This window comes from Cricetulus griseus, chromosome 4 (assembly GCF_003668045.3).
Source record: "Cricetulus griseus strain 17A/GY chromosome 4, alternate assembly CriGri-PICRH-1.0, whole genome shotgun sequence".
Taxonomy (NCBI): Eukaryota; Metazoa; Chordata; class Mammalia; order Rodentia; family Cricetidae; genus Cricetulus; species Cricetulus griseus.
The window spans coordinates 174,444,955-174,465,905 of NC_048597.1; the positions used below are offsets into that span (position 1 = coordinate 174,444,955).

The 20,951-nt window shown below is 40.8% G+C and overlaps 1 protein-coding gene across 3 annotated transcripts in view; it reads right to left on the reverse strand.

The window, feature by feature from the left end:
• Pias1 (protein inhibitor of activated STAT 1) overlaps positions 1-20,951 on the reverse strand; it is a 116,774-nt gene that overhangs the window by 81,493 nt on the left and 14,330 nt on the right. For all 3 annotated transcript variants that reach the window (XM_027414797.2, XM_027414798.2, XM_027414799.2), the window contains exon 2: positions 4,539-4,983. In XM_027414797.2, coding sequence (XP_027270598.1) covers positions 4,539-4,983 — 445 coding nt within the window. The remainder of the gene's footprint in view (positions 1-4,538; positions 4,984-20,951) is intronic.

Below are 20,951 nucleotides of genomic sequence, written 5' to 3' on the forward strand. Positions count from 1 at the left end.
ACTTAATAATGTGTTGTTGATTCATCAACCTTAACTCACAGCTGACAATACTGCTAACTCCTGCCTGAGCAAAGCTTGCCTAATACTTGTATACTACATATTTGTTGTTTTTTTTTTTGGGGGGGGGGGTGGAGTGGCTTTCTCTGTGTGGCCCTGGCTGTCTTGATACTTGTGCTGGAATTAAAGGCATAGGTTACCACACCCAGCCACATCTTGGTTTACATCACTAGTTCTTAGACCAGCAGATATTTTAGGGTGACATTGGGGAGGCCATTTAATAGTACAAACAAACAAAAGAACCAAGTTTGGTGACACTTGGGAGGTAGAGCCAGAAAAATCCAGAGTTCAAGGTCATCAACAGCTACATAATGAGAGTTCAATTTGTAGCTATCTGCTTAACATCTCTTTAGAGGAAAACCAAATATGATTATCCATCACTATTATACATTAAAATGTCCTTAAGGTGATGGTGGTGGTGGTGGTGGTGGTGGGAGGTAGAAATGGACAAGATTACATGTCTTGTTTACATGCAAGAAAGTGCCAAGGAATAAATTTAAAATGTTCTAAAGCTGGGTGTGGTAGTTCACACCTTTAAACCCAGTATTTGGAAGGAAGGAGCAGGTAGAAGCCAGCCTGTCTACATAGTAAGTTCCAGGCCATCCAGTGTATACAGCGAGACCTTGTCTAAAAAAACCCAAAAGTTCTATAAAAAATGAAGTCCCTAAGTAACCTTCAGACTATGGTAGTTAACACAGGTAGTTATAGAACTTGAGAGACTGAGGACTACTACAAGTTTGAGGCCAGCCTGAACTATACACAGGGAGTTCCAAGTCTGGGTCTACATGAGACCTTCTCTTAACAACAACAACAAAAACTTCAAAATTTCTCAAAATGTGTTCTCAAGTTTCACCAATCCACAAAACTGAAATACTCAGTGATTTATAACAAGAATTGAGAAACTTTCTCCTGAAAGAGCCAGACAGTAAATAGGTTGTGCATACATGGCCTCTGTTGCATATTCATTGTTGATTAAAAAATTATTTACATATGGGGTAGGAGAGGCCCACATATGTGAAGGTCAAGGACAACTCTGGGGAATCATTTTCCTCCTTGTCCATGCACTCCCCAGGATCAAAGTCAGGTTGTCCGGCTTAGTGAGGATCCCCTTACCAACTTGCCACCTCCTGGTACAGTCACTGGTTTAATTTTAGCTTTTCTGGAGTATACAAATAAATTCTGAACTGGGTGTGGTGGCTCAAGATCCAGGAAGTAGAGGCAGGAAGGTTGTTGCAATCTCCAACTAAGCCTAGGCTACACAGTGAGGTCCAAGCTAGTTTGGACTACAGAATGAGATTCAGCCTTATACAACAAAATTCTTACTAAGAACCACACAATAAGAGGCCACAGGTTACAATCAGTTTGCCACCATGGGTTACATAGTAAGACTCTGGTCTTAAAAAGGGGGGTGGGTGGTGGAGATCATGTGCTGGAGAGATGGATGGCTAGGTGGTTAAGAGCATGCATTACTCTTCCAGAGGAACTGAGTTAGGTTCCCAGCAACCTTGTCAGGTGGCTTACAATCACCTAAGTCCAGAACCAGGGAGATCCAACACCTCAGGTCTCTTTGGGCACATGTACTCACATGCACACAGAGACACTTAATGAAAAATAATAAATCTTTTTAATTTTTTTTTTCATTCTTTGAGACAAAGTCTCTCTGTGTAGTCCTGGCTGTCCTGGAATTTGCTCCATAGAATAGGCTGGCCTCAAGCTCACACAGAGATCCACCTGCCTCTGCCTCTTGTAAGGGTAAATGCTGGAGAATTAAATCAAACTATAATACCCATATAGGTATGCAACTGAAAACAATGAATCTGAATGTCAGAATGAAAAATTAATATATACATTCAAGCAAAGCACCTCAAGCAAAATGAGTTTAATTTTCTAAACACTGTCTAATATGCTCACCAGTCTACATTTCTACTTTCTATAACAAAATGGGTACACATGTTAAATATCATCTAATCACACCAACACTTGAGATTTACTTTAATGAAAGCATCGGGGATTAACTGTTAAAACCAGAATAGAGTTTAAAAGCTACACTCAAATACAAGTTACCAACATTCTATCAAATTTCAGATGATCTAACTTATTCATCAAATTGTATGTGTCTACATGACACATAAACTTATAAATACATATAAATACAAATAATGCCGTTAATTTAAAATGACAGAGATCTACATGAGTCAGGCAAGAGAAGATGCTTATCTTATTATGGAAGAAATAAAAGTCAAATCACACAATCCTAAATTCATCTATGAAAAACAACAAACACCATGTGTTATCTGTGTATACATACATACTGCTAACAATTTCTTTTCTTTTTTATAATGAAAATACACAGCTTTATTTGCATTAGGGAGATTCTCAATGAGTCTTATCTTTTTTTTTTTCCCTTGTTTTGCTATTTTAAGAATAAAATGGGACTGGAGAGATGGCTCAGCAGTTTAGAGCACTTATTGCTCTTACAGAGGACCTGGGTTCAATTCCCAGCATCCAAAGGGTAGCTCACAACCAGTAACTTCAGCTCCAACAAATCTAATACCTTCTTCTGATCCCCACAGATACTAGGCATGTGCAGGCAAAACATTCATGCAAATAAAATAAATAAACTAAATTTTTTAAAAAGAAGAATGTGGTGTTATGAACTTCTTGTTAGACTGGCAAGATGGCTCAGTTGATAAGGGCATTTGCCTTCAAGTCTGACCACCTAAATCTGATTCCGAAGATTGGCATGGTAGAAAAAAATGAACCAACTCTCTGACCTCCTACACCTGCATGAATGGGGTACGCATGTATAAACACACAATGTAAAAATAAATCCATAAGTTGAATAAATTCATATAATAAAATCCATGCTGTTTGAAAATACCTTCTGTGTCTTCATTTATTCTTAGAAATTCTGCTAAATACAACTAAAATAAAATATTTCCTTGTTCGTTGACAGAATTTCAGCAATGCTCTCAAAATCATGGCTCCACACAATACACAAACAGGAACCACTGATTGGGACTCAGTGGATTGTAAACAAACCAACAAAAAGGAAGTTAGGAGAGGAGGATCCAAGGAGAGTTGAAGGAGAAGAGGGTGGAGATGATAAAAATATATTGTATACATATATGAAATTCCCAAAGAATAAATTAAAAATCTAATTTAAAAAACCCTCTCCAAAAGACTGATGGCGCATGCCTGCAATTCCAGCTCTTAGATGATAGACAGGAGGATCAAAAATTCAAGGTCATATTCTGCTTCATGTAGAATACTAGGCCAACCTGGACTACATTAGACCCCAACCCCCCAAAAAACACCCCACCTTCTCTAAAAGTATTCAAAACTTGTTCTCAATACTCAGCAATACTTCAAGTTGAAATATTTAATATTAATGACAGGAATTAATAAACATTTCTATAAGAGCCAGACAGGAAATACTTTAGGCTCACGGGGCACACATGATCTGTTGTTTATATATTCATTGGTCTTGTTTACATTTCTGAAATATATATAAAAAAAATTCTGAGCTGGTGATAGTGGCTCCCAAGTGTAATCTTAGAACCCAGAAAGCAGAAGCAGGGAAGACTGCTGTGATTGCTGGCCAGTCACAGAGTAAGACCCTGCCTCAAACAACAACAAAATTCTTATGTAAGTTATCATACAAAACCAAACTAGTAGAATTAGCTTGCCAGCCACAATTTGCCAAGGACTGATTTCTTACCAAAGGCATCAAAAATCACAGCAAAGTCAACTGTTTCACATTAATAAAGCAGATGACATCATAGCAACTAAAACTGAGTAATAAATATGTTGAACTCTATACCATGACAAGGAGATCTCAGAATGGAAAACCTACTAACAGAAACTTCTAGCACTCATATTACACATGAATAGGAATTTGTGTATGTCACATATGTATGCCTAACACACGTCTCCACTTGAAAAATAGCAGCTGAAAGTTGACCAGAACATCAAAGCTCAAATTTCCTTTCATGATAATTAAAACCATGGATACATTCAAGTAATCAAAACTGGTCAGTCTGTTTTAGATGTCATCAACCATTGAAAATTAAGAACAGAATTTACAGACTGGTGGTAATTTGTTTTCCATTTTGATTTTTAAGGGTTACTGTACATTAATTAGAAGCCAGGCACAGTGGAATATAGCTTTAATCCAATGGCTCTGGAGGCAGAGGCAGGAGGATCTCTGAGTTCAAGGCCAGCCTGGTCTACATAGCAAGATACAGGACAGCCAGGGTTTATATGGTGAAACCTGGTTTCAAACTTAGTATTTATTGTATCTGAAACTGCTGGCCACTTTTGCCTAAAGGACAACATTTATATATTTGATTTAGTCTAAACTCAGCACATCCTGATGATACTACCAAACACGAACTTCATTAAGAATAAGACTGGGTCAGACTGAACGTCTAAAAAAGGAATGATAACCGAAGTAGTAACCAAATTGCCTCCTATCTTACCTAGACTGGTGGGTTTGATCAGCTCATCCAACAGGTCATAGAATGGTAGCTTTTGTAGCTTTATATCCGGATGGACTGGGTGCAGCGCTGATGTGAGATGTGGGAGTTCCAGTTCATGTTTAGGTCCCAGAAGAGAAACAGGGAGTAGAGGGGATGATGCAGGGTGACCATCATAGGTGAGCTGTGGAATGGTAGATGGAGACAGAGTCGCTGGCATAGGACTTGAATGTACGTTGGGGATAGACAAGTCCGCAGGTGTCATAATTTTCTGAGGGAACCGCCGCCTGTAGAGTTCTTTAATTTTCATTTGTACTGCAGGACTACAGCCAGCCTTTAACAAATGAAGGGCTTTTGTAAGAAGTTCGTGTTTGCGTCCGTGCTTGTTCCTCCCAGCGTAGCCCAACAGAACTTGGAGTTCAGAAACTCTAAGGCTCATAACCATTTGCTTAGAGAAAAAAGTAAAATGTAAAATATTAGTGTCTGAAACCATAATTTACAATTCTAATTTTTATTTAGCCTTTTCATATGATTTGCTTAAATGCCAGCTTATTTAACTCATTACTATCCCAAGTCAAGATTAACCAATTAATAAAGAAACTTTAAAAGTAATATGCATATTATAAAAGACACAGGATCAAGTTTACACTATGCAGGACCACATCTCACTTTATCCTACCATTTAGTGACATTAGCAAGCACTTACAAATTCTCCAGAAGCACAGACTTGGGATGGAAGAGTAGTAATGTGCCCTCAAGAGCATTCCTATCTTCTTAGGGAAAAAACTTTAAGTACACTGAAACCAAACATCCCACCTCAAACCCTAGACACATTATCAAGTACTAGTCTTATACTAACTCTGGAATTCAAGGAACAATCACTATTTTCCTGAGGACTATCTCTTATGTCTTTGCTGTTATATAGCTAGCTAGCAGTTCTATCAGATGCTAAAGCTCTTGATTCCCACTTAGACATCAAGAATTCCACCTTTACACTGCAATACATGAAGCTAAAAGACAGAAATCTACTTACCTTCATTAATCCTGGGTTCACAATTTATTTCATCACTGTTTCTACCCCTCCACCCTGCCCCTTCTAAGAACAACAGGAAATGGAAATCTAATCAGAACCTTCCATTTTAAAGCAACAGAAAGGGAACCAAAGAGGAAGGACTGACTCTGACCACACTACTACTTATGGAAGAAGCCCTGTCTCTGACAGGAATGTCAGAATGAACACACACCTGCAAGCTTCCCATTCATTAAATCCTCCATTTCCTAAACTTCTGGATTCTCTGGCCTCATACCAAATACACACAGTAGCTGCACTGCCTCTCTACCTTCCTGTAGGGCTATAAATACCCTTTCTCAACAAACCCATTAGAACAGTGGTTCTCAACCCTTTAGTACAGTTCCTCATGTTGTGGTAACCACAATCATAAATTTTCTTTGCTACTTCATAACTGTAATTTTGCTAATGTCATGAAACATGATGTAAATATCTGTGTTTTCTGACGGTCTTAGGTGACCCCTGTGAAAAGTTCATTGGACCACCCAGTGGACTGCTGCACTAGAGAGTCCTTTCAGGTAGCAGAACAACCCCCCAAAATGACCAATGAATGAAGCACTCTGATGCAATATAGCTGGCTAGTCAAAGCTGTCAGTTGCTCTACTGTTTCCTACCTTCAGGTCCAGCTTCACCAGTCTGTTCCAGAAGATTGGAACTGTTTTACTATCTATCTCTATCAGCCTTTTCTTGGCTATTTATTTTTCACACTTATCCTGCTGCATTGTCATTTCTATCCATACAGTGATTCCTTGCCTAGACTGAGGTGCTCCAGGGCTGATGACCACTCTAGACAGAGGTTTTCTGGAGCACATGACCATTTTATCTTCAGCATCTAGAACCAGAGTTTGTTATCAACTATGTGGACAGTGAAGGAATGAACAAGAAAAGTATGCCAGAAGGACTGGAGGTGGAGTACGAAGAGATAAATCATTCAAATCAATGCCCAAATTATTGTCCTGTACAGAGGCATACAAAGGTGTAACACAGATCATATTATTTCATAATAATCTTCTGTTTTTAATGAAATAAGACCAAACATAAAGGATTAGTAATTAAAAACAAATTGGAATTGGCTGGTCTTTTCTACTGCTGTGATAAAACACCATGACCAAGACAACTTACAGAAGGAAGGGTTTATTTAGGCTTATAGTTCAGAGGGATAAGATTCCATCCATCATGGCAGGGAATTCTGACTGCAGACAGCAGGAACATATGAGAGCTCACATCTCAAAATGTAAGCAGGAAGCAGAGAGAGAAAAACCAAAATGGAATGGGGCTTTAAACTCTCAAAACCCACTTCCGGTGACATGCTTCCTCTAGCAAGCACACTTCCTAAACCTAGCCAAGCAATGCAGCCAACTGGGAACCAAGTATTCAAACATCTCAGCCTATGGGGAACAGTCTCATTCAATCATCACACTGTCTTAGTTTCTTTTCCTGTTCTTGTTTTAAAAATGCTCTGACAAAAGCAACTTAAGGGAAAGGGTCTATACTGGCTCAGAATTCAAGGGTAAAATCCATTATGGTGGGGAAGATGTCAGGAGCTTAAAGAAGCTGGCCACATCACATTCATAATTGAAAAAAGAGAGTAATGAATGCATCAGTTCCCTTTCTCCATTTATAAAATCCAGGACCCACAACTGGCATTAACAGCCAGGAAATGTTGTTGCCCACAGAGGGCAGGTCTTCCCACATCAATTTAAAAAAAAAAAATCAAGATGCTCTCCACAGGCATGTCCAGAGGCCCATCTCCCAGGTGATTCTAGACTCTTGTCAATTAACACTAGCAGTCACATAGGCAAATGTGTTTGTTCTAAAGGCGGGGAGGGGCAGCATTAAATTTTAAAGATAAATATCTTTCCTTTTAATTCAACTCCATTCTCTAAGATGCAAACAAAAACAGCAATTCAGTAATTACGACAAATTTCAGTGATGGTAACCTTTGTCATCAGTTGTGAGAACAAGATTAAATGTAGCACAGATGTATTATTGTTGCATTTCTATGAAACACACACTGACAATTTATATAAAATAAAGTCCCTTGTGTGAAGGATCAAAGAAAAGGTTAAATGACAAAATAAACTTGACAGCTGTCAATTACATTTTGACTGCCTCAAAAAAGACAAAGCAAACAATAGCAACCGTTAAAAAGAATACTTAAATAGAATGCACTCAAAAGACAGCTGTTATTAATGAGTCAAGGTTTCTAGTTTGAGAGGGGGGGGGAGGATTTATCATTGTTACATTTTTGAGACAGGTATTGTGTTTTACACAGGAAGCAAAAGATCTGTTGAATGTCCACAACTAATTCTACTTCAAATATATTTTCACAATTTTACAGAAACATTTCAAGGAAACAGACTACATGCCTTTTAATTGGGGGTAAGAATCAATTAGTAAGTGAATGTAGTTAATCTCAATTTCTAGCTCAAGTTTTAGCATTTGAAGTTTAAAGTTACTGCTAAGATGTGTGTGTGTGCTCCATTAACCATTCACTGTACCTGACCTTGCACCAAGGAAGGCCAGGTGGTGTTCCTTGCTATTACTAGAATAGCTTTTGCATACTCTTGGGGGACTATAATAAGCACTGCATTTTAGAGAACTGAAGAAGGGGGTGGGAAAAGGTCCAGTCATCTGAAGCATCACTCAAATGAAGGGCTTCGGAGAGGCATGCAGCAATTAATTCACAATGCAGAAGTGTTGCCAACACACAGGAAAACTAAACATTTAAATACTGATGAGATGCTGAAATAAAATATATTTTAATCTGTAATGTGCTCAAAATTCTTCATTCATTAAGACTACAATAAAATGAATATTTACAACTAAGGATAACATTAACCATGATAGCTATTAGAAATCATCACCTCCTAGGGATACTGACTACATCCTTGGATAATATGGTTCTTAAAATTCTAGGGGATTAAAAATGGTTGAAAAGTGTATATATTTTGCACAGAAGAGTATTCTGTGAAGGAACTCTTCCTAAAGTGTTTTATTTTTGATTAGACATACACACAACTTTTTAAATTCTTTTATTTAAGAACTTTTGTTTTTAGGTATTTCATATACACCTGCATGTGGACGTCAAAGGACAGAGGGGGTCATCCGATCCCCTGGAACTGGCAGTTGTGAGCCATCTGATGTGGGTGCTGGGAAACTAACACAAGCCCTCTGGAAAAACAGCAAGCTTTTTTTAGCCACCGCATTCTCTCCAGCCCCACATGTACATTTTTTAAAAATATTTTTAAAATTTTAGTTATTTTTTTATATGAGTGTTTTGCCTCCAAGTATGTACATGTACCATGTGCATGTCTGGTGCCTATGGAGGTCAAAAAAGGGCACTGGATCCCCTGGAACTAGAGTTACAGATGGTTGTGAGTATCATGGATCATGGGAATTGAACCTGGGTCCTCTTCAAGAAGAAGTGCTCTTAACCACTAAGACATCTTTCTAGTCCACGTACATATTTTGTTTGTTTTTCGAGACAGGGTTTCTCTATGTAACTCTGACTGTCCTGGAACTTGTTCTGTAGACCAAGCTGGCCTTGGACTCAGAGATCAGCCTGCCTCTGCCTCCCAAGTGCTGGAATTAAGGGCATGCAACACAACGACTTGGCCCATGTACACAACTTTTAAAATCCTAATAGTTTTACAACACATAGTAGTTCCTTGCTACACCTTCAATTTTAGCTTTTGCTTCTGGAACTTTCACCATCTATAGAGCAGCTTGTTAATTTTTCCTTGAAGGTATCTACTGACTTCCAATTATAAGAGATAACACTTTCAGCTGTCAAATCTCATCACCCCATCATAATTTGTGATTGAATCAATTGTCTCTGCTTACATTATAATGACTGTAAATAAAATTCACTGCTGACCCAAAGTACATCACAATAAGCTTCCTTTCATGTAACTTTGCTCTCTACATTTAACACCCACTGTTTTTGTGCCTGACTAGTATTCTATGCGCCCACTGTCCATTCATCTGTACATTCAAACTTTCCTCTCCATAGATTTAATTATGTGAGGGAAAGCTGTTTTAATTTTGGCTGGTTTTGTTTTATATCTTTTATTTCTTTTGTTCTGATCTTGTTTTGAGTTATCTTGTTTATTTCTGAGACAGGGTTTTCACCATATAGCCCAAGCTAGCCTGGAACTTGGTATGTAGCTCAGACTAGCTTCAAAATCAGTTATCTTCTTACCTCAGACCCTGGAGTGCTAAAATTATGGAAGGCTCTTTCTTCCTAAAAACATAGCCCCAGCAGCCTGCTACAAGGCTACAACATGGACAGTTAGATCTGAGCCTAGTGCACACGCATGGCCACAGAATTTCCCTTTTATGTGTCCCACATGGAAGCCCATTTCCTCATCGCTGATCGTCCTTTCTTGACTTCTATTCTTAGTGGGGTTTTTCCTCCAGTAGATTTCTGAGGAGGCATGGGAAGTGTGTTTTTATACCTTGCATTATTATAAAATCAATACTTCCTCACACTCAGTCCTTGAATTTGACTCAGTATAGAATTTAGAGAAAATTTTCAGCAGAATTTAAGACATTTCTTTATTTTCTGTTTCCAGTGTTGGTGTTAAAAGGGTTAGACTAGGAGTTGGAGAGAAAGCTCAGCAATTAAAAGTATTTGGTGGTCTTATAGAAGGTCAATACCCACCATCTACATGGTGGCTTATCAACCACCTTTAACTTGAGTTCTAGGGGAATCTGACTCCCTCTTTTGATCTCTGAGGGCAGGATCCACACATTCATGAATGCAGGCAGAACACTCACACACATAATATATATGTCTTTTTAAAAGTTTTTTTTTTGTTTTTTTTTTGGGGGGGCGGGGAGAGATGGCTCAGTGGTTAAGAGCACTGGCTGCTCTTCCAGATATCCTGAGTTTAATTTCCAGTAACCACATGGAAATGGGGGCTCACAATCACCTTGAATGAGGTCTGGTGTCCTCTGCTGAACTACAGAGTACATGGAGGCAGAAGACTATATATGTTTAAAAAACAAACAAAACAAAAACAAAAAAAGAAAGAAAGGAAGAAAGAAACAAACAAACAAAAGAAAACAAAAACTTTTTGAAAGCTTAGATACTAGGCTTTGTGGCACATGCCTATAATCCCAGTACTTGGAAGGTGGAGATGGTGGAGCAGAAGTTCAAAGTCACCCTAAACTAAACAGTGTGTTTGGGGCCAGCCTGTGCTCCAGGATACCTATCTCAAACAAACAGCCTCAATACTGTTCATCTCTAATCCTTCATGGTTACCTGTATATCCCCCATCTGGAAGCTTATAGAATTTCCTCTTTAGGTGTTCAGAAAGTTCACAGCATCATTCGTCAGCAATGACTTTTTGGCTTATTTCTACATGGTCTAGTAATGTTGAGCTTTTACATTTAGAGATGCATATCTTGAGGGTTTCTAACAAGTCTTTTTTGTTCCCTTTCTCACAGCCTGCCATTTAGATAGTAAGCTTCCAAAAGAAAGATTCTCTAAGTGTTCTCTGGGAATTGTATTGAGGAATGGGATGTCTGTCAGTCCAAAGACAACATCACCCTTAAACTCCTTTAAAGATACATAAAACTCTCTCTCTCTCTCTCTCTCTCTCTCTCTCTCTCTCACACACACACACACACACACACACACACACACACACACACCTATTCCCAACTACACAAGGGGAAGGAGTCCATTTTGCAATTAAATAGAAAGTGCCAGTTTTATACTCTCATTACCTATGACCTTCCTTATTAAGAGTTGTGTCTACATTGTAAGCAAAAATGAGTTCCCTCCAGCTCTCATTCACAACCTGCTGTGGTAGTTTCAGGTCAGTCACAAAGTAGACTCTGCTCTGTAAGTCTTTATCTAATATCACTATTTAACCAACTATGAACTAGAATGAATTTTTAACAGACAAAAACAGGCAGTTAATAATGTCATATTTCAGATGTAGTATTATTTTCTATAAATCTAAACTTCTATAATTAAATACACTAAAGCCAGGCAAGGTGATTCATACCTTTACTCCTAGCACTGGGAAGAAGCAGGAGGACTGATGGAAGTCTATAATCTACAAAGTGAGTTCCAGCCCAGCCTGGTATACATAATGAGTTTCAAGTCCTGCCTGGGGTACATAGTGAGTTCCAGGCCTGTTAGAATGCAAAGTAAGACTATCCCCCAAGAAACCCAACATTAATGTATCTTAATGAATCAGATACATTAAGAAAAGCATATTAAAATAGAAATATTTTATCCATTATTTTCAAAGTTAGATTATTCAATGAGACTAAATTCTAAACTCTGGACCATTTGTAACCTTTCCCATTAGAAATGGTTCATCAGCTGGGCACAGTGCCTCACATCTATAAGCCTAGCACTTGAGAGACTGAGGCAGGGTCATTGCCATGCGTGTGAAGCCAAACTAGGGCTACTACACAGTGAGTCCCTAGAGCCTGGGCAACAAAGAGACATAGCCTTTAAAGGCAAACAAGCAAACAAACAAGGAAAGGAAAAGAATAAAGATAGAAATGAAAACACAAAATAACCAACTGGTAGATTAGCAATTTGTCAATAACACCTAGTTCAACCAGAAAACCTAGTTAGACAGTTTCTACTCAAAGCAGTAAATCAGGTTGACTGTATCCTTCTCCATAATCATCTCCCTCCCAATTTCTTATCTTTTGTTTATTTCTCAACATAAGACAACTGGAAAGTGATCTGCAGTACCAGCCCCTCCAGCTATCACCTTCGTTTCTCAGCCTCCATTCCATCATACTGATTATACTACACTCTCAAAAGATGACAAAATATTGTGATTATATGTAAACAGAAATTCCATTTTCCTTCAAGCAACGTACAAACTTAACATTTTGAAAGGGTTACCATGGTTTCATTTTTTGATAGATTATTTATACGTCATTCCCATCTATGTCCTACCACATTTCATGAAACATATGGATATAGGCTTCAAAAAGCTCCTTCTTGTTAACATGAATACTAAAAATAACAAATCTAACTTAGACTGTTATAAAATTTGGACACAGTATTAAGTTTAATTTAATTTAAAATTCTAGAATTTAAAACACTAACACATTGACCAACTTCACGTGCAGAGACAAGAAAATATGGTTCTTATTTAAGGAAATTGCTGCTCTGTCATGACTCGGATAGGCTTCTCTTAGTGCCCGCATTTCCCCTGAGGCCTAAGCTGTACTGTGGGACCCTACCTCATCTCTAGTCCATCTGTAACAGACTCACCTTCCTGCTCACCAATTGCTCAGCAACCCATCCACCAGCAGCAAATAGGTTAGTTTCTCCTTTGGTCTGTGTAAACATTTCTCTGAGTCTGAAGAAGCAACCTTGAGTGTCTGGCACCTCTCTGGTACTCTTGGAGGCAGACGTGGCTGGGGACAAAGCCCTCTTCACCTGGGCCCATTCCCCCACCATTGGAGCTGCAATACTACAGTTTCCTTAAGCCAAATCAGGCTATTGCATCCCTTCTGCCCTCTTGTCCCATCTTCCCTTCAGAGCAGAGGAGAGGAGACCACAGAGCACAGAGCAGAGAGGAGAGCAGAGCAGGGCACAGGGCACAGAGCAGAGCCAATGGCTTTGCTGGAGCACAACTGTAACACCTTGCTTGGGAAACCCTTCCCCACTGGAACCAAGCTGTATAACACTTCTGTTAGAAAAGCCTTCCCTTCATAGCTGCCTGTAATTCTACAGCTCCTCTAGGCCCTGATGGCTTTTGGGACCCCATTCCTGACCCTTTCCTGTGGATGAGACCCTCCTCTTAGAGCTTGATTTTTGTACTCTCCTTCTCACCTCTACAAAGGCTCTGACACCAGACTAAGCCCCTGACTACCATTGAGTGTAGTGACCAGCCACTGAACAGCTTGGTCCTCATTTGGTCCTCCCCTAGTCCTGGGAATGCCCACTACTACAGGCTGCAGTGATATTTTCCTTCTCTCTCATCCAAGGAAATGTGTCTTCCACATTCTCTCATTTCCCCCTTGGGATACCTCTTAGGAAACCTCTACACCTGGCACCCTACCGGAAGGGCTCTAAATTTATTCATGTTTGGAACCAAATTTGGTTTCAATACCCCTTAGATAATCAATCCAAAAAAGGACATCTAATGGCACCCTAGATCTTAATATTATTTGGAACCTTTACAAATACTGTGGGCTATTAGGGAAATGGAAAGAGATTCCCCATTCCCTATTTCTCTTTTCTCAGCTTCAAGGCCTGTTTTTGCCTAGTCCTCCACACACATTGTGCAAACATCCTGTCTTTTAAATAACCATTGATGGATCTGCAAGTTTGTTGCAAAGTGAGTGCCAGGAGTTTGACCTAGCAGGATGGGGACAAGGCAAAGGAATAGGCCAGTTACAACAGGCACACACCCTGCACACTCTTCACTGGCTGGTGCATCTCTCCCAAAGTGTCCTCTGTCTATAGCCAGAGCTTAAACTTCTCCAGCTGTGAGGCCCAAACCAGATGATTCTTCCATCACACTAACAAACCTCCCCCTTATCTGCCTCAACCAGCAGTCCCTTCTCTTCCTCTCCAGTCTTTCTCCCTTCTTAGAGACAGGCTGCCCATCCAGTCAGGGCCAAGGCAGTCTGCAATCAGGACCCTGAATGAAATTACAATATCCCAGAGGGCATCCTTGCTAGGGATCAATTTGTAACTTGCCTCCTGGCAGGTCTTCAACACCATTTTTGTTTTATTTTTTGTTTTTGTTTTGTTTTGTTTTTCGAGACAGGGTTTCTCTGTGTAGCTTTGGAGCCTATCCTGGCACTCTCTCTGGAGACCAGGCTGGCCTTGAACTCACAGAGATCCTCCTGCCTCTGCCTCCTGAGTGCTGGGGTGTGCCAGCTCAACACCACTCTTAAAATGGTAAATTATGATAAAACACAAGAGGTCATTCAGGACAAACCTGAAAACCTGATTCAATTCCTAGACCACATCACAAAGGCCCTTTTACAATATACTAATCTGGACCCCCAGACCCCAGATGGAAAACAACTCCTTATGATCTACTTCTTTTCCTAGAGTTCCCTGATATTAGGGCTTTTAAGGTGTACCATGGAAAGAGATGAAAAATATCAAAAACAAAAATCCTTGATGCTAGTGAAGGCCTTTCAACTAGTCATAGCAACCAGGCTCCCTAGCCTCCCAAAGCCTGAGAACCTCTGGGTTCCTGTTTCACATGCAGTCAGGAGGGTCACTGGTCCCAGGCCTGTCAGAAGCCCTTGTAAACCACCCAGACAATATCCAAGGTGCCATCAAGGACGATACTAGGGTGTTGATCCCATATTCCTCATGGCATGAGGGCTGATGCCCAGATCACCCTTCAGCCGACCTCTTAGATCTGGCTATGGAGAACTGAGGAGGACCAGGCTCCCTTAGCCTGAACACTACCATTTCTGACTGGGAGCCTCGGGTAGACATCACATTCTAAGGACAATCTATCCCCTCCTGGACACTGGAGACCACCAACATAGTTCTTAGTTTAGGGACCCACATCTTTTTGTTCCCCTATTGTCAGGGTAGGGTGACAGCTTAACCAGCCTCAACAAACCCCATCAAATATATCACCCAAGCTCAATATCCACATACACTCTCTCTTCAGCCTCTCTACTTAAGCCTCATGTCTCTGACCTCTTAAGAATCTTCTGAGACCTTTCCTTGCCCCCTGTCCCTCAGAGCTACATGATCTATCTCTCATAGTACCTTCCTGGGCCTATATGTTGCAGCCCCTCTGCAGCAAACTTCACAAAAAAGCAGCTAACTCCTGTGGTGTTTGGAGCCCAAAGGCCTGTAGAATTTGCTGCAGAGAGGTTGCAGACCAGCTCAGAGACCTTGGGAGAAAACAAAAGAAAACTTAGCCAGCTGGGTAGGGAGCCCTGCCTGCAGCTCAGGCCTGGGCGGGGACCAGTGGCTTCAAAGCCACAGCAAGCAGCTTTTTTTGTGAATTCATACCTTTGCATTGGGTGCTGATCTGTAGCATGAATAATAAAAACCCAGAGACAGATATTGGGGTTAAAGCTAAAGATAAGCAAAGTGGCCAGCCACTTGAGAGTTCTCACCTCTCTACCAATGCTCAGATGGAAGGGGCCATCCAACGAACCTCAGATTGCGTCTCCAAGGCTGCACTGCTGTCCACCAAGCCTCAGAATCCTAGACTGTTCTCAGAGACTGCACGGAGCTCCTTATATACTCTCTAGTGCTGGGATTAAAGGTGTGAGCTCTTAACTGGCGTTGGTGGTGCACGCCTTTAATCCCAGCTCTCAGGAGACAGAGGCAGGCGGATCTCTGTGAGTTTGAGGCCAACCTGGTATCCAGAGCGAGTGCCAGGATAAGCTCCAAAGCTACAGAGAAACCCTGTCTCCAAAAACAAAAACAAAAACAAAAAAACAAAACAAACAAACAACAACAACAAAAAAGGGCTGGAGAGATGGCTCGGAGGGTAAGAGCAATGACTGCTCTTCCAGAGGTCCTGAGTTCAATTCCCAGCAACCACATGGTGACTCACAACCATCCGTTATGAGATCTGGTGCCCTCTTCTGGTGTGCAGATATACATGGAAGCAGAATGTTATATACATATTAAATAAATAAAATCTTAAAAAAAAAAAAGGTGTGAGATCTTTTAAACTGATTCACTCTTTTGTAGCCCAGGGTGGTCTTGGACTCATAGAGATCCATCTGTCTCTGTCTCTGAGTCCTGGGATTAAAGGTGTGTGCTACCACTGCCCAGCTTCTATAGCTAAATGTGGCTAGTTTTACATTCTGATCTACAGTGGCTTTATTAGATCATTAACAATATATCACCACACCCAGGACCTCCAACAGCCAGGTTCCACTCACAGGACACTGGCCTAACTGCTGGACCCCGCCCCCTCACCCTACAGAGTAAAAAGCCCAATCTCTGGATGTGAAATCTCACCAATCTCCACCCTGAAAAGCTTTACCCTGAAAAGTTCCATCACCCCCTCTCCAAGGAACGATACATAAGCCATCATGTACAGCTCTCTGCTGTTTTCTACCAGCAGAGGCAGCCATCCTCCTGTTTTTTTTTTTTTTTTTTTTTTTTTCCCTCCCAATAAATCTCTTGTGTTGGATTTCTTGTGCAGTGTGACTTTGCATTCCTTGGCTCCCGACTCCGAGGATACCTATTCATCTGGTATGCTATAAATGCTTCTTCCATGGATATTTGGGCCCTAACTCTATACACTGAAGAAGGGAGCTTGGGAAGGATCAAGAGATGAGCATGAGGATTCACCATGCTAACCCAACACCTATTGCGTGCTAGGATGGTAATACTATGTATAGGATATGGGTCTTGGTACTGACTGGACAACAGTTTTTCAAACTATAATTTTGGGGGTGCACTCTCACTTTTAAAAGGAAGGGATTGTGGGCTGGTGAGATGACACAGTGGGTGCTTCCTGCCAAGACTACCTATTTAATCTCCGGAACCCAACAACTATAGTTGTCCTCTAACCCTATACAGTGTCCAAGTTACACACACACACAAACATACACACACACACACATACACACACACACACACACACACACACACACACACACACACATACACACACACACCAAAATAAAGGATTGCCAGGCATAGGAACACACATATAATTCTAGCACTTGGGAGACTAGGATGGGATTGCTAGTTCAAGACCAGCCCAAACTACACAGCAAGACGGTCTCAAAAATCTTTTTTTTCCTGAGAAAGAGAGAGAAAGAGAGAGAGAGAGAGAGAGAGAGAGAGAGAGAGAGAGAGAGAGAGAGAAAGGGTGGGTGTGGAATATCATACGAGTTCGTAAAGATTCCTTAAACTTTCAAAATTCTATAATGCTAAACTAGTGAAATGGCTCTTACTCTTAGGAAATAATTCATACAATCAGTACAGTTTTTTTTATGTAAGAAATATTTTCAATTATAATCTTGTCACTTACATGGGTAGATAAAAATAATAAACCACATATCTTAAATGGTTAAATGTGCCTGCTACATACATTCTGGTAAACATGATTACTTTTTTAAATATGAATTTGAACCTACAATTCGAACTGCTAGTAATTCTCACCCTATGTGTAAGAAAACTGACACTAAATTTGAGGCCTAACAGTAATATGATGATGCCAGACCCCAAACCTCCTGACTCCAGAGTTCCTATCTACTAACCAACACCAGGATCTTAGCACAAAACTCAACCAACTGTCTGTAACTACATTGTCAGGGGATCTGATGCCCTCATGAACCAGGCAGACATGAAGTGCACAAACATACATATAAATACACATAGAACATTTTAAAAACTATGTTACTTTTAAAATTAAAAATAAACTAGTCCTATTCTTGGTGGTGGGAAGCACTGTCACTCTCCCTCTAAATAGAATGCAGAACTTAACATGTTAACCAGGGCTTAAGAAACCTTGCACCTGGGGCTGGAGAGATGGCTCAGAGGTTAAGAGCACCGGCTGCTCTTCCAGAGGTCCTGAGTTCAATTCCCAGCTACCACATGGTGGCTCACAACCATCTGTAATGAAAGCTGGAGCCCTCTTCTGGTGTGCAGATATACATGGAAGCAGAATGTTGTATACATAATAAATAAATAAAATCTTTAAAAAAAAAAGAAAGAAAGAAAAGAAACCTTGCACCTACCTACGCAACTCAGCAAGACCTCCCACCTCCCAGTCTTTCCCCAGCCAAATTACAGGCCTCAGTCTGAAACCCAGAACTCAGATGAAGGAAGAGCCTGGAGGGCCTCTATCAGAACTACTTCAGATTCCTGGGCAGAACCTACTTAAAGTTAGAGAGTTAGAAGGATGTGAACTCAGACTCCAAAGTCAGAGCTCAAGTCCAACAAAACTCCAATAATGCTAACAACTACAGGCACTATTAATTTTTAAGTATATCTAGAAATAATACAAACTCTCCACCAATAATACAGTTTATGTGTGCATGCACATTTGTGTGATACACTTGCCCCATGTGTGCACCTTGAGAAGAGGTCAACATTCAGTGGACATTCTTATTTTTTTATTATTCATTGGGAGGGGAAATGCACATGGAGGTCAGAGGATAACTTTCAAGAGTTGGTTCTCTCAGCACACCTTTAATTAATCCCAGCACTTGGGAGGCAGAGGAAGGAGGATCTCTGTGAGCTTGAGGCCAGTCAGGTCTACATAGTGAGTTCCAAGACAGCCAGGGCAACATAGAGAGACTCTGTCTCAAAATAAAGGAGCAAAGGGTTGGTTCTCTCCTAGTATGTGGGTCCTAGGTATCAAACTCAAATCTGACTGGATGACAGGTGCTCTTACCCACTGAACCAGTTCAATGGTCCCTCCTCAGAATTCCAGACCCCACTTCCACTCAATCTAGTCTTCTTGAATGAACTCACCCACCTCATGACTTGAAAATGCTATCACTAATAACTCTTGCAACTCCTTCTCAGTACCTCTCCTTCATGTGCCAGATATACACAAGTCAACAGGTCCAAACCTAATGCCAACCTCCCCCAAGTCTTGCATCACCTAACCACTTCCCAGTGCACCACCTGCTCCTCTGTCCTGCATCTACCACTAAGTCTTTAATAGAGCCTACCACCACTTTAATTCACATTTGCATGATCTCTCTCCAAATGTCTGTGATGCTTTTTACAGGGTTTTTTGTTGTTGCTGTTGTTTTTTTTTTTTTCCCCCTAGCTGGGCATCGCTCCTCATGCCTTTAATCCCAGAACTTTGGATGCTGAGGAAAGAGGACTGTCACCAGTTTTCGGCCAGTCTGGACCACATTAATCTGGGCTACAGAATAAAAAAAAAAAAAAAAAAGTAGACCAAAGGGAGGGAGAAAAGGGGAAAGGGGGAAGAGATTCTCTCTCCAAGACATCTCTCAATGTTTTCAACGTGCCATGCACATACCAGTACACACAGAGGCCAGAGGAAGATGCTGGGTATCCTACTCTATTGATCTCTGTCTTATTCCCTTGTGACAGTCTCTCACTGAACCTAGAACTAGGCTTGCCAGTCAGTAAGGCCCAGCGATCCTCCTGTCTCCAGCTGTTGTGTGACAAAACTTCCCTTGGAGACATAACACAGTTTACTCACTCCAGATAGGGATCCCAAGACAGAACATAGTATGGATACCACCAAAGTCCAATAGGATGAACCCTGAGTTTTATTGTAGTTACTTTCAGGAGTATGGTTGAATAATTTCTTACAGGAGCAGAAATGACTCAAAAATAGCTACAACACCAATGCCCACGCCAGCATGGGTGATAGCTCACAAAAACTGGGAAACTTGTAGCACACTACACAGCATCCAGGCAGCTTAGAGTACGTCTTTTCAAAGTGACTGGTCTAAATCACTCCAGGAATCTCAGCTGCTTTTTGCTTCTCCCAGAGCTGGTCTGGTCTCAGGTCTTCTTTGCAGCTCTGTTCAACTAGTCTCAGAGGGATTCTCAGCTTTTATGCTTACTCTGACAGGGCAGGGCCTTGCAAATCTGGTCTGTTTCAGGTACTTCCTGAAGTTAGAGTTGTTTACTCTCCTGCTTAAAGAGCTTTCCTGCAGGATGGAATATCTCAATCTTGAAGAAGCTGCTAAATACCACCAACCTCCACAATGCCACATCCAGCTTTTAACCTGGGTTCTGGGGGCTTGAACTCCAGCCCTAATGCTTGTACCAAAAACATTTTTACCATCAAACCATTTCCCCAAGTACCTCTAAACGCCCCCCCCCCTTTTATTTTTGTTTTTCGAGACAGGGCTTCTCTGTGTAGCTTTGGATCTAACCCCCCTTTTAAAAAAGGTTTTTTTTTCAATATGTAGGTATTTTGCCTGCACACATCTGTGCACTACTTGTGTGCCCATGAAGGCCAGAAGAAGTTATCCGACCCCCTGGAACTGGAGTTACAGTCATCAGCCAATCACGTGTGTGCTGGGAATCAAACCTAGATCCTCTGCAAGAGCAGCCAGTGCTCTTGACAGCTGAACTCTCCAGCCACTATACACCTCTTTAAAAAGGTCTTTTGCCTTTAAGAGGCTACAGTTAATTTTGAAATCTCATTAGATAGAAGGATATTTGGACCAATGTTTCTTTTCCAGTCTTTTAAAGACAGTGCCTTGCCATGTAGCCCCGGCTGGCCTTAGACTCCCTATGAAGACTAACCTGACTTCAAACTTAGAGCAATCCTGCCTCAACCATTTAAGTACTAGGGTTACAGACAACCATTTAAGTACTAGGATTACAGACATGCGCCACTACATTTGGCTTTCTTCCAGTTTTAAAATTCTACAATACAAAACAAAACAAACAAACAAACAAA